At 45.1% G+C, this 13,896-nt stretch overlaps 1 protein-coding gene across 4 annotated transcripts in view; it reads right to left on the bottom strand.

Moving 5' to 3' along the window:
- ILDR1 (immunoglobulin like domain containing receptor 1) overlaps positions 1 to 13,896 on the bottom strand; it is an 80,513-nt gene that overhangs the window by 50,392 nt on the left and 16,225 nt on the right. For 3 of the 4 annotated variants that reach the window (XR_016511173.1, XR_016511174.1, XM_090277257.1), the window contains exons 4-7: positions 11,265 to 11,384; positions 8,392 to 8,538; positions 1,366 to 1,497; positions 331 to 1,154 (exon numbers count right to left, since the gene is read on the bottom strand). Coding sequence is in view for 2 of the 4 variants with exons in the window: in XM_090277257.1 (XP_090133383.1) it covers positions 331 to 1,154; positions 1,366 to 1,497; positions 8,392 to 8,538; positions 11,265 to 11,384 (1,223 nt within the window). In the remaining 2 variants the exon portion in view is untranslated. The remainder of the gene's footprint in view (positions 1 to 330; positions 1,155 to 1,365; positions 1,498 to 8,391; positions 8,539 to 11,264; positions 11,385 to 13,896) is intronic. The other variant, XM_090277271.1, reaches the window with a different exon arrangement.

Genomic DNA, 13,896 nt, shown 5'->3' on the forward strand with positions numbered 1-13,896 from the left:
TAGCCATCAAGACCAGTGTTCAAGTCCTAGCTCCACTACTCACTTGCTCCTTAATTATTCAGAGCCTCATTTCCTCATCTGTGAAATGGAGGGACCTGAGGATGAGAAAGCCCTTTATAAGCATCCAGCACCTCACCTGCCCTCTGTACTCACTAGGTCCCTTCTAGCTCTGTAAGAGGTGTCTCACCTAGCCACAGGGCTAGCTGTGCAAAACAGGGAAGAGGTACTCTCAGCAATGGCATGTGAGGTGGCCTTGTCGGCTGTGGCCAAACCTGGCTGAAGGGTCCTTTCTGCCCATGCCCTACCCTCAGCAGGATGCCCCAGGCTCACCGAGCGCCTCTCCACATTCCCTTTTTTCCTGCCATTCTTGCCTGGGATGACATCCAGTGAGCGGTAGCTGGGTGGCTTCTCCTCAGGCCAGTTTGGGGAGTGGGAGCGGCGGCGGCGGGCCCCGCCACTCCGGAGCTGCCTCTCCTTCTCCTCCTCAGAGCTCCAAGAACTGAGGCCTGAGGGCAGGGGAGGGGAGTAGCTTCGGTGCCTCCTTCTCTGGTGCCTGTGGGCGCTCTCCCGGGGGCTGGGCCTGCGAGGTCTGTCTGGGTAGCGGCTCCGGAGAGGCAGGTGGTTGAGCCGCTGCCAGCGGTCCTCACCGGACGAAAGGCCATCACTGAGGCTGTCCCTGTCTGACCAGGGCATGGGTGATGTGTTCGGCCTGGAGCTGCGGTGCTTTCCGCTCCGAAGTTGGTCTAGCTCTCTTCGATCCAACGCCCGGTGCTTATTAGGCTCCTGGTCCTGGAGCTCCTGGTGGAAATCTGAGAGGTGGTGCTGCCTTCTCTCCTCATTCAGATCCCAGGGTCCAGGAGAAACTGGGGTGACCCACTGCTGGTGGGAGGAGTTGCTGGTCCTCCAAGAAGATGGCAGGTCTCTGATCAGTGGGGGCAGGCGGATGATTCTGCGTTCCACGACCTCGGAGCCCAGGGAGGACAGCATACTGAAGGGTTGGCCAGATATGGCTTTGATATCAGGGGGCAGAGGCTGGGCCGGGTTGAAATTCCGCAGCTCTTTCTCCAAATACTCCAGGACACCGTTGGCGATGGGAGGGTGAGTGGTGGTCTGAGTCATTGGGATCTGTGGGAGGCTGGATTGCCGGGACAAATCTGTAGGAAAACAAGGATAAGAACATGGAGAAAAGCTGACCCTCAGCATGCTGCTCAGAACTGGGACACCAAAATGCCACATTATTTAGCTTGCATCCATCCCCTCCCATCCTCAATCATAAATATTCCCACCATATTGGTCAAAAAGGCCCAAGGCAGCCCGTTCTCCTACCCTTGCCCTCTCCCACCCTAAAACTCTGGCAGGGTTTACCTCGCTGCAGCAGGTGGTTCATTGGATAAGATGAAAACTGGGAGCTCCTGTCCGCCCCCCAGTACAGAGGTTTTTCCATCATCTGAGGGCCTAGGGCCCGAGCCTGCTTCATGTAGCGGTGGCGGGCCAGGGCTGCAGGGGAAAAGGAGAAATGCAGACCCTCAGCCAGGGCAAGGCCCACACCTCCCACTTCACTTCTCACTGCCCAGCGGCCTTGCCAGGAGGACAGTTCCTCTCCTCAGAGTTTATTATGACCGATCTTGCACTGGGGATGGAGGTAAAGGAGTAGTGAGCCAATTGTTCCTCTGGGAATGAACTGGAATAAATTCCCTAGGCAATACTGCACTTCCCGCACCTCAGGTTAGTATACTCTTAAAATTGACTTCCTAATCTCGAAAACGTTTCATCAGCCTGCCCATTCCCAAGGTCAGCTATAATGTATAGGGATATACATGGGTAATCAATCAGCAGGCAGTGAAATCTCAGGCCACAAACCAACAAGGTCTTCAGCCACAGGCTAAATATAGGCGGTACAGATGCAACGAGTTTAGAGGAGGCTGTGAGTCAGCGGCTGCCAGGGAAGCCCAGGACCGCCTGCTCAGAGTGGAGAAAGAGAAAGAGAAGGACGTAGATGCTGAGGTCAATGAGCAGAATTACTGGTAACGAATGTTTCTAGCTGTACGCCAGCCCCAGCAGGAGAAAACCGGTGGGAGGAAGGCAAGAGAATGCCAAAAGCTGAAGTGGGTCCAGTGAACCTTCTGTACTCTTCTTGTCACCTTAGTAAGTGTTGGGGTTTTCCCAAGTAGGGGGAATCTCTAAGGAGTGGACTGAGGCAGAAAGGGGAGAAGGAAAATACCATTTCCTTTCAGGGCAAAGAATACTTAAAAGCAGCACAAGTGATCCATAGGAATGTCACTCCAGGCCCCTAGGTCCAGCTGGTCTGGAGCTCATAACCCACAGAGTGAATGTTAAAAACAAAAGCATTTAGTTGGTTTTGTTCATGATTTTCTACTTTGAGGTAATTTTGACGAAGGCCACCTCTCCCCAACTCCCTGTCTATCCATGCATGTAGGAAATGTGCCTGTGTGTTTCAGTGCAGGAAGTGCCTGCCTCAGGCCCCCAGCCTGGTACTCCCGCCGCCTCCCGGATTCCCCAGCCCTGTGCCTCTCCACCCTCTGACCCCCCACCCCCCAGCACAGCGGGCTCTGCCTGAGGCTTCTTCTGCCCCAGTAGGGGGATTTGGTGAGGCTGGCAGTTAAGGGGCCACCTGGACAGTGTGAAACAAACTTCCAGCCCCACAGGAAGTGGTTGCAACAGAACCCCCAGAAATGTCTGGAGCTCCAGTCCCGATTGTGAGTCACAGCCCAGCCTGGAGGAAACTGGATGCAAACTTACAGCGGCTCACCAAGCTGCTATACCTTCAAGCCAACGGACAGCACTCCAGGCCCTCCAAAGACAAGTCCGCATGCTCAGTACTTTCCTCTTCCTGCTGTTAACAGTCGCCTCCCCCAGCTCCGTGCGTGCCACCATTAGCATACACAATGCCCTGCTTGACCTGCTGCTTTACATAAACTAACTAGTTCGCAGAGAAATCTTCAATGTGGGATCAGATGAGGAAGTTGGGCTCCTGAAAGTTACCTCCCCAGCCCACAGTCCAACAGCAAGAGACTGGCAGAGACAGGGTATGACCCTGTGTCTGGCACCCAAGTCTACTCTTTCTGCCAGACCACCGAGTCCTTAGTCTCCTTTATTTCTGTGAAGCAAAAAATCCTTGCTCAGCAGTACTGCCTCATTTTATTTCTCTCCAGCTCAGCTCTACACCTTTTAAAACCCACCCTGGCTTAGTCTCTGCGTACAAGGCCTAGGAACATCTGAGTCCTTATATATCCCCTGCCCCTCTGACTCCTGACTTCCGCCAAATGGTACCATTCCCCCTTTTGTCCACTTCTTTCTCCTTTCTACTCCCCCAATTCAACAGGAGAGAAAGGGAACAATAGGCTTACTCCTTGCTCTCCAAATACTTACTTTTTAAAAAGTCCTCACCCGAGGATATGGTTACTGATTTTAGAGAGATCAGGGATCAAACCCATAAGCTTCTGCTGTACCAGATGATGCTCCTATCAACTGAGCCACTTGGCCAGGGCTCTCCAAATGACCTTTTAAGTTAATGGGACCCCTTGTACAGATAACTCTGTAGAGATCCTTCCAGATCCTCCATGATATTTCTGTCAAATTTTCACACATTCCAGTCACCCGCCTGTTCCTTTCTTAGCTGTTACCACCTTTTATCTCAGGGGTCCCCCTTTCCCTGATGCACAGGAACTAATGAGTGTGGAAAACACAGCCTTTGAGCTTCTCCCTTGCCATCCTGACTCTGGAAACAGTCCCATGGGGATGTCTAGACTATCAGGGTTTTCTGCTGCTCACCTAAAGGGGAATCAGACAGGCAATAAAATAAGAATCACAGAGAAAGTAACAAACCTTCAAGACTCCTAGAAAGTTATCTCAGAACCTCAGTGGTGTAAACTCTGCCTCAGTCACCTTTAATGATCTGGTTAAAAATATAGATGCCCGGATCCTACTTCCCAGAAACTCTCCTTCAGTCTAATACAAGGCAAGAAGGTCTGTTTTCAACAAGCTCCCTGATTCTAATACAGGGAGTCAATCGGAATTGACTGTTGAGGATCCTTAATAACCTTTTGAGAAGTATGATCCTCGGGGTTAGGTTTTCTTAAACATGGCTTTGAGGGTCAGATGGACTTAACTGGAACCCCAGCGTGTACCAGCTGTGTGATGTTGAGTGAGTTTTTAGAGGGTCTGAGCCAAGTCTCCTCATCCGTGAGACAGGGATAATACATCCTTCACAAGAGTGTTGAGGTGAAATGAGGCAACACATATGAAGTGCCTAATATATGACAGTCAATACATAGTAGCTCTCACTCTTTTAATCAATTGTTATAATAAGCTGCCTCTTTCGCTTTAGATCTCATAGGAGACAAAAGTACATATTTGGAGACTAAACCACCCAGGCACATTCATCTTCATTTCTGAGGAAAACCTGGGGCATATTCTTTAAGATGTCTCCTTCCTGACAGAAATGACACTCAAAGCCTCCCCCTCCTCCAGGGACCTGCACCTCTTGTCCTCTGAAGGCAGCATCACCTGTGGGCATCATCTGTGGTTCCCCTGAAGATCTTCAACTGCACTTGCTTGTAACTGCTTACCACTCCTTACCACCCCCTCTCCACTCTTACAGAACTTGTTCTTTGCCCTCTTTTGACCTATGGCCACACAGCCCTTTTGCTTTTTCCCATACTACCAGTCCCCTGTGACTTGCCTAGCCAGTCATTTCAGTAACATCCTCAGGAGCTTTCTAGAATCCCACACCATTTGAATTCTTACCAACTCAGCTTTAGGGAACCACCAGCACATGCCTCCTGGCCCCACACTGCTAGAGCTGACTGCACTGTCGGGCAACTGACCTCAAACAGCCCTCCTCCCAACCTGACTTTCCCCAACTGATCTAGCCACCTTGCTTCCCTCCTCTAGAGCATCAGTTTAAACATAGCTCACTTCTCATGTCTTTCCCTCCTTGTGAATTTTCAGTTGATGATATCTTTATTGAAGAAGAAGAAGAACCAGTCCTGAGCAAGGAATCAAGAGACCTAGTCCTAGTCCAGGCTCCGCCACTAACAAACTGTGTGTACTTGTGAGAAAGTTTCAGGGGGCCTCACATCCCTCACCTGTGAGGAGGATGGGGCAGTGCATGGCACAGATCAGAGATTCCAGTGTGCCCTGTGGCCTATTGCAGGGTGTACCTAGAGGTTCTGTGGTGGGGAGGGCCAGTAAATGATCTAGGGATGAAAGTTGTTTCTCCAGTTCTCACAGAAAAAAAAAAGGTTCAGTTTCAATAACTTTCATCTTTAAGTTCTAGTGTGGGTTGTTTACTATTCTAAGTGAATTATCAAGTTACTGAAATGTGCCCTGACTGGTGTGGTTCAGTGGGTTGGGCGTTATCCTACAAAGAGAAAGGTCACAGGTTCAATTCCCACACCTGGGTTGCAGGTTCGGTCTCCAGCTGGGGTGCATATGAGAAGTGACTGGTTGATGTTTTCTCTCTCACATTGATGTTTCTCTCCTTTTTCTCCCCACCTTCTCCTCTCTCTAAAAATAAATAAATAAATAAAATCTTTAAAAAAGGAGTTACTGAAATGTGGCGTCGTTTTCATTTTACTCCTCTCTGGTCCTCTAGTAACTCTCACAGAAAGTAGGAGGTTAGGGAGGTTAGCTGTGGTCAGAGAAAGTCGAGAACCACTGACATCATTCTTAAAGCTCCCTTCTGTGTGTAGAACTTCGGTTTGCCAAATGTGAGCTCCCTCAGCTTCCTCCCTTAAATTTTAATCATTGTCCATATCATAATGACTTCCTCACTCTCTTCAGAAATCAAGCTGTCTTTCCTTTCCTTTTTAAAAGTAGTCATTTCACTGTAAGCCTGATGTCATTCCCATTGGTTCCATCACTCTTCAGTGATAACATCACTTAACTTATTTTCCATAGGCCTTGATTCTTTGCCTACAAATATACTTCTGATTATCTTATTCTAAAACAGAACAAAACAAAAACCAGTCACACACACACACACACACACACACACACACACACACACACCCTTCTCTATCCAAGAGCTTTTCTTAACTACTTCTGCCCCTTCCATATCATCTCCTCTGGTCACCAAACTTCTCAGGACAGTCTGCTGCCCTAGTGGCTCACTTCAGAAGTGACTACCAGTCTAGGGACCTTTATTTGTGGCCTGCGTTTCTTGACTTTACCAGTTCTTCTAAATGAACTCTAACCACTTAGGAGGAACTACTCTCCCCAGAACCTGTTTATAAGCTGACTGGCAATGGATACATTTATCATCTGTGGTGGGTCTGTCCCCAGTGCTACCGGTTTTGAGTGTCCCACTGATTTAAGGATTCTAAGAAGGCATTGAGAGGGTTTTTCTCATCTCTTCCTGCATAGTACTCTCCAGTGACAGTGACTTCTCCTTGGCGTCTTCCCCAGAGGCCCTTAACAGTAGGGAGCACAATAGCCCAATATTGAGTTCTCCACTATTTTTCCCCTTTTAAGGAGTTTATTGATATCACAGCCAATCCATTGTGATCTACACGTAGAGGTCATGGCAGTCACTATTGTGGGAAATTCTGGCTCTAATAAGTCAGATAAACATGGATTAAAACACTGTACTGCTGCTGCTGCTACCTAACTGTGTGACTTCTCTGACCTTCAGTCTCTTCATCTGTTAAAAAGTGATGATACCTGCCTTCTAGGGTTGTGAAGATTCAATGGGGAGATACATGCAAAGGGCCTATGCAGAGCAAACATTCAATAAAAGTTAGTTCTCTTTTCCCGTAACACAGGAACACAGGCCTGAAACCAGACTTAGACCATTGACCTTCTTGACATTGTAGATTAGGTTTTGTTTCCATCTTAAAAGGCAATTCCTTATTTTTCCCCTTTAAAAAGTTCCCTTTCAAATAGACCAAAGTGATGAGTGGTTATCCTTAGGTGCTAAGATTAGTCTTTACATCTTCCAGAATCTCTCAAATTTTTTACAACATACTACTTATATCATCAGGAAAATGAAGTTATTTTTGTTATTTTAAAAACATAAATACCCCTTCCATTAAAAGAAGTCAATTCCACTCCAGCTATCTAAGAAGAAAAGACATAATTTATTATTATTCTTTTATCTTCACCATGTATTCTTCAGCCAAACTGTTTAGGGCATGTCATAATTCTGTTTCAAAAAGTCAAATTTCAGCCCTGACTGTAGTGGGTCAGTGGCTTGGGCATCATCCCACAGACCAAATGGTCGCTGGTTTGTTCCCAGTTGGGGTGCATGCCTGCCTGCCTGGGTTGCAGGTCAGATCCCTGGCTGGGGGTGTGCAAGAGGAGGTTGATCGATGTTCCTCTTGCACATCAATGTTTCTCTCCCTCACTTTATCCCTCCCTTCTTCTTTCTCTAAAAATAAATAAACAGAAATTTTTTTTTAAAGGCAAATTTCAGTCCAAGAAAAGGTCACGTTAAGAGCAAGATATTCTTCTGCTCTCCTCTCCTTTTCCCTAACACAGAGATTCTAAAGGTGTGGCCTCCAGACCATCAGCATCACATCACCTTGGAACTGTTGATGAATGGAAATTCTCAGGCCCACCCAGACCAATTAAATCAGAAACTCTGGATCCAGGGCCAGTAATTAAGCTTTAACAAGCCCTCTAGGTGATTCTTAAGTTGGAGGACCACTATTCTAACATCTCTTTCCTCTAATCTGCTCTTTTCAAGTCATCTCTAAGGAGCAGGCTCCTCTCTCACTGCTACATTTATTAATTAATTAATTCATTCATTCATACTCACCCACGGATATGTCATTCATTCATTCATTCATTTATACTCACCCAAGGATATGTTTGTTGACTTGAGAGAGAGAGAGAGACAGAGAGAGAGGAACACTGATGTGAGAAAGAAACATCAATTGGTTGCCTCCTGCACACATCATGACCAAGGACCAAACCCGCAACCTAGGTACATACCCTGACTGGAGACGAAACCTGCAACCTTTTGGTGTACAGGATGATGCTCCAACCAGCTGACCCAACCAGCCAGGGTCTCACTGCTACATTTAAACCACTGCCTTTAGCTACTTCATTGTCAAGCAACGTCAGTGTCAGGAGCAGATAGCGGAGCACAGGCATATCAGAGCCATTGAGGAAAAGCCATCAGTAGGCAGAGCTATCTGAAAGAGGCCTTAGGCAGGCTAGAATAAAGACAGGAAAAATCTTCTCACTTGACTCTAGCTTTCCCAAGCATCATTTTCTGGGCTGAGGCCAAAGACACCTGAATTTACGATGGCAAAAGTCATCCATGAGAATCTGGAAGAACACAAGGTTTTGAAGCTGATCTGTTGGGAGTACCAGGCTCCAGACATCAGCAGCACTCCATCGCACTGCCTGTCCTTCCCCTCTCACCTTCCTCAGGGCAGCAGCAGCGTTCGGGACAGCAGGGGCAGCGGACGTAGCAGCAGCAATACTGAGGACAGCATTGGCACCAGCAGATCCCAATCAGCAGGAGCAGGAGGAGGGCTCCCAGAATGATGAGGATCACTGTCAGCCAATCTGTAGGGAAGAAGCCAAGCAAGGGTTGAACTAAATATATATGGGCACGTTTCCAGTTCTATTATCCTAGAAGTCTAATACATATAGCTTTTGACCCACAGGTAAGGTTGAGCAATATTCTACAAAAAAAAAAAAAAAAAAAAGTTTAGCCTTGGTAAGGGAATTTTAGAGGTTGGCCATCTAAAATAACAATAACCTGGGCTTGCTTATTTCTGTTTACTGCTTTTTTTCTGTATGAAAAAAGTGTCATGATGTTCTGGCCAAGATGGAAGCACAGGCAGACATGCTTCGCCTCCTTGTACAACCATAAGCAGACTTACATCTACATTAAAACAAAAACCAACCAGAACTGCCAGAAAATTGAACTGCATGGAAGTCCAATAAACAAAGATTTAAAGAAGTAATTAATACTCATCCAAATGGGTAGGAAGGGAGGAGACAGGGAGCTGGGGCAGACAGAATGTAGTGTGGTGGTGGCAAGGCAGTGGCTGCAGCCAGCTGGCGAAATGAGCAGTAACACATTATAAAAGCCGGGAGGGACACCTGGGGAGTGATCCCAGCCCTAGGCCAGACCAAGCAGCTCATGGTTCCAGCACTGGGAAAATAAAGTCTCATTGCTCCTGGCTATGAAAACCAGTAGGGGTTAGGCTAGCAGAAGAAACTGCCAGTCTTTGAGGAGGGTTCATTTAGAGGGCCCCCATGGTCCAGGAACTTATGAAAACCCACCCACTCTGGGAACCATCACCAGGGCAATAGCTAGAGGGGCTCCAGTCACATACGGAAAGCAGCTGAAATGACAGGAAGTGGGTGAAGTGATGGGAAGTAGGTGAAGCAACTGGAAATGGGATGGGTGCCAAGCAAGGGGCATTGTTTCCTCTCTGACCCCTCCCCCACATACAGAGCCACAAGGCTGTGAAACTGGTCATCCCACACTGACAAATACCTAAGGCTCCACCTCTTACAACATAACAGGTGTGGCAGCTCTACCTAATATACAGAGGAAAACACAGGAGGCTGTCTAGTTGAGGAGACAGAGAAGTAAGGCCCAAAAGTGGGAGCAGATCAAGGCTCCAGAGGGAAAACTAAGTGAGGAGGAGATAGTCAACCTAACAGATGCAGAATTCAAAACACTGACAATGCTCAGAGAAATGACTGAGTACAGCAAACGCACATGAGAAGAAGTGAAGGCTACACTAAGTGAAATGAAGAAAAATCCACATGAAACCAATAGTGAAGGGAAGGAAGCCAGAGTTCAAATCAATGTATTAGAACATAAGGAAGAAATAAACAGTCAACCAGTACAGAATGAAGAAACAAGAATAGGAAAAAAAAAAGGAGGAGAGTCTTAGATATGTCTCTAGACATATTTAATAGGAATCTCTGGGACAACTTCAAATGTACCAATATCCAAATCATAGAGGTGCCAGAAGAATAGAAAGAGCAAGAAATTGAAAACTTATGTAAAAAAATAATGAAAGGAAACTTCCCTAATTTGGTGAAGGAAATAGACATACAAGTCTAGGAATCACAGAGAGTCCCAGACAAGCTAGACCCAAAGAGGACCACACCAAGACACATCAAAATTAAAATGACAAATTTGAAGATTAAAAAAAGAATCTTAAAAGCAGCAAGAGAAAAGCAGAGAGTTATCTGCAAAGAAGTTTCTATCAGCTGATTTCTCAAAAGAAATTTTGCAGGCAAGAAGGGACTGGCAAGAAGTATCCAATGTGATGAAAAGTAAGGATCTACAACCAAGATTACAGTAGTCCCTCTCTATATCATGGTTCACTTACCGTGGCCTCACTGTATCGCAGGATTTTTTAAAATATTATATTATTTATCGCAAATTTTTCACTGTATCACAGGATTTTGCGGTACTGTATACATATGTTGTTAAAGTTACATAGGTTTAAGAGCGTAGAATATGTTTAAAAACATCAGTAGTGTTTATAAAAGTGTGGAAAAGGTTAATAAGGGAATGGGAAAGGTTAATAAGGGACTGGGAACAGTTTATAAGTGTGTGGGAAGGGTTGATAAAGCCTTAAAAATATATATAAATACTAAAATTAATGTAAGGTTCCTACTTTGCAGATTTTCACCTACTGCGGGGTGGTCTAGAATGTAATACCTACGATAAGTGAGGGAATACTGTACTCTATCCAGCAAAGCTATCATTTAGAATGGAAGAGCAGATAAAGAGCTTCCCAGACAAGGTAAAGCTAAAGGAGTTCATCATCACTAAGCCCTAATTATATGAAATGTTAAGGGAACATATTTAAGAAAAAGAAGATCAAAACTGTGAACAGTAAAATAACAACAAACTCACAACTATCAACTGAATCTAAAAAAGAAAAAAACTAAGCAAACAACTAGAACAGGAACAGAACCACAGATATTGAGATCATATGGAGGGTTGTCAGTGAGAAGGGGGAAGGGAGAGAATGGGGGAAAAGATGCAGGGATCAAGACGCATAACTGGTAGGTATAAAATAGGGAGATGTTAAGGATACTATAGGAAACGAAGAAGTCAAAGAACTTATATGCATGACCCATGGATATAAACTAAGTGGGGGGGATTGCCAGAGGGAAGGGAGGTACCAGGCAGAGGGGGGCAAAGGGGAAAAAATATTGGGACAACTATATCAGCATAATCAATAAAATATACTTAAAAAAAGAAAAAAGTGTCATGATGGGGTGGAAAAATAGAAAGTTCCTGCAGTACTTACGCAGGACAATGAGTTTCACCTCCTTATCTGGGTCACCTGATGTATCCCCTGGAGCCTCAATGGTGCAATAATAAACTCCATGGTCCCACCACATCACTTCATTAATCACAAGATCTGCTCCTGCAAGAAAGGAGGGAGAAAGTGCCACTGGTTAAAGGAGAGGGAAATGCTTTCTGACCTATGCTAGCTTCAAGCCCCTAGCATTGTCCTTCCACATCCTAAGAGAGCCCCTTGTAGTTCAGAGAAAGACCTCAATTTCTTTTTTTGAGACTCTTTTCTTTCTCCAAACAGTATAATGGAGGTAGAATTGATCATTCATTAAGCCCTATAAGGTATCTTGAAAGGATTTTGGATGCATCACCTCATATAATTCCCACCACAACTCTAAGTGGGTGTGGTAGAGATTACCACCTGTCTCCCAGTGTCTGTTCTCCCTTTCTTTCATAGTCATAGAATTTTTGGTCGTGTATGTGGCCACCCAGAATACAGTGAATATCTCCCATTCTCTCTCACAGATGGACACGTGCATGTGACTCAGTTCTGGTGGATGGGATGTAAGCAGAAGTGTTACACGATGACTCAAGACCTTTCTTAAAAACATTCTGGGAACACCTTTGCCCTTTTGTTCTTCACTTTTTCTACTCTGTTTTATGGAAAGCAACTGTGATGGCTATGATCTGGCACCATGAGGAAGAAGATGATATTCCTGATGAGCTGGAAGGAGCTTGGGTTCTTGAGGACTTAATGGAAGAAGCCGCCATACTAGTTCTGGACTGTCTACTTTCAAATTTATACTTGAGAAGAAATAAACCTGTTTAAGTCACGAATATTTTGGGCTTTTGCAATCAAACTTAATCCTGATACAGTGGATAAAATTGATTAGCTGCATTTCAGATGAAGAAACCAAGAAGCTTAGCAGGCCTTAGCCTTCTCCAGGAGGCTAAGAAACTGGCCTATCAATAGAGAGCTAATTCTTAGCAGAGGTGGGTTCAAACCCTTGCCCCCCTGCCTCACCACTGGTGCTCTTAACCACTAAGCTCTAATGTGCTCTCCAAACTAGGTGGAAAATGCCACAGTCTGGATCTTAAAGGGATAGTTTATGAGATAAGCCTGAAAAAGCAGGGATGAAATGCCAATATTTTAAGAGTAAATGTTACTCAAAAAAGAATTTAGCTCTCATGAACATCAAGTGCTGCGCTACCCCCGTAAGGTGGATGAACAGTACATTCAAGATTAGCAAATGCAACAAATGCTCATTAAGGACTTCCTGTGGGTCCAGCACTATGTCAGCCACTATGGAAGATCTCAAGAGGAAATGTGGGAGATCTGAAGAGAAATAGGATCCATCTCTTTCCTAAAAGGGCTTAAAGTCCACTTAGAGGCATCAGGGCAGCCTCCTTGTCCCCACTATTTTAGCCACAGTAAGTGCCAATTTTTATTAGAAACATAAAGATTACTTATGGATGTCAGAGTAATGAGGACATTTAAATATGTTAACATTTTAAGTGATCCAAAAACTGTTTTGACAGTGTCGTCTCAAGTGGTGCAGACATGGGCATAAAAGTATCAGAAAACACGGGCTCCAGATGTCACAAGCCTAGAGCTAAAAATAAAAACCAAGGGGAAATACCACTTTCCCATGGGAGTAAGAAAGAGTCAGAGTCTGATCCAAAGTGGTTGGTTGGGAGTGGAGGTAGCAGATAATACTGCTCAAAATTAGGAAAAAAAGACAATAAAGTAGGGACTATCACCTGTGGGGACTTTCAACCTTCAAAAACTATAAAGGAGACTTGGTAATTAAAGAGACTTTAAACTTGAGTCATATCTGAGCTAATTCTGTGAGCTCTGGAGAAAGTGGAACCACCCTGAATTTTTGAGAACACTCCTGAAAACTAGAAAAGAAGGACAGATGTTCCCTAAGGCCAGGAGTTCAAGCACTGCTTAGGGAAATCAGAGGTTGAATGTAAAAGGGTCAGACTTAAGTATTACAGTCAAAGTATTAGAAACAAAGTTGAAAGGCAATTGTTAAACTGGCTCCCTTTATTATAATTATTTTTTAATCCTCATCTGAGAACTTTGATTTTTTCATTGTTTTTAGAGAGAGAGAAAGGGAGAAGAATGAGAGAGAAACATTGATTTGAGACAGAAGCATTGACTGGTTGCCATATGCGCCCAGACTGGGGATCGAACCTGCAACTAGATATGTGCCCCGACCAGGAATTGGACCTGCTGGCCTTACAGGATAACACTCCAACCAAATGAGCCAAACTGGCTCCATTTAAATGATCTACTTTTAAATGGTCACAGAATATTAACTGATTTCCTCACATCGTTGCTATGGGTATTCTGCGTGGCCTGCTACGTATACATATCCACCCCATCCTTTTTTCTTCTTAACCAGCAAACGTTTAACAGAGCGCACAAAGCTCATTGACATGGCTCTCAATTTTGTGTCAATAATCCATAACACTAATCCTGGATTACAAGATAAGGAATGTGGGGTGCTAACCCGTCCATCCGAAAGTATGCTGAGTGATCATAACTGAAGTTTACTGTGCAATTACTGTTTGCTAAGTGCTTTATACATATCGTCTCACAATCCTGACTACTCTCCAAGTACTATGGCAAGTTT

The sequence above is a fragment of the Furipterus horrens genome, unplaced genomic scaffold (assembly GCF_987537825.1).
Source record: "Furipterus horrens unplaced genomic scaffold, mFurHor1.1.pri manual_scaffold_1, whole genome shotgun sequence".
Taxonomy (NCBI): domain Eukaryota; kingdom Metazoa; phylum Chordata; class Mammalia; order Chiroptera; family Furipteridae; genus Furipterus; species Furipterus horrens.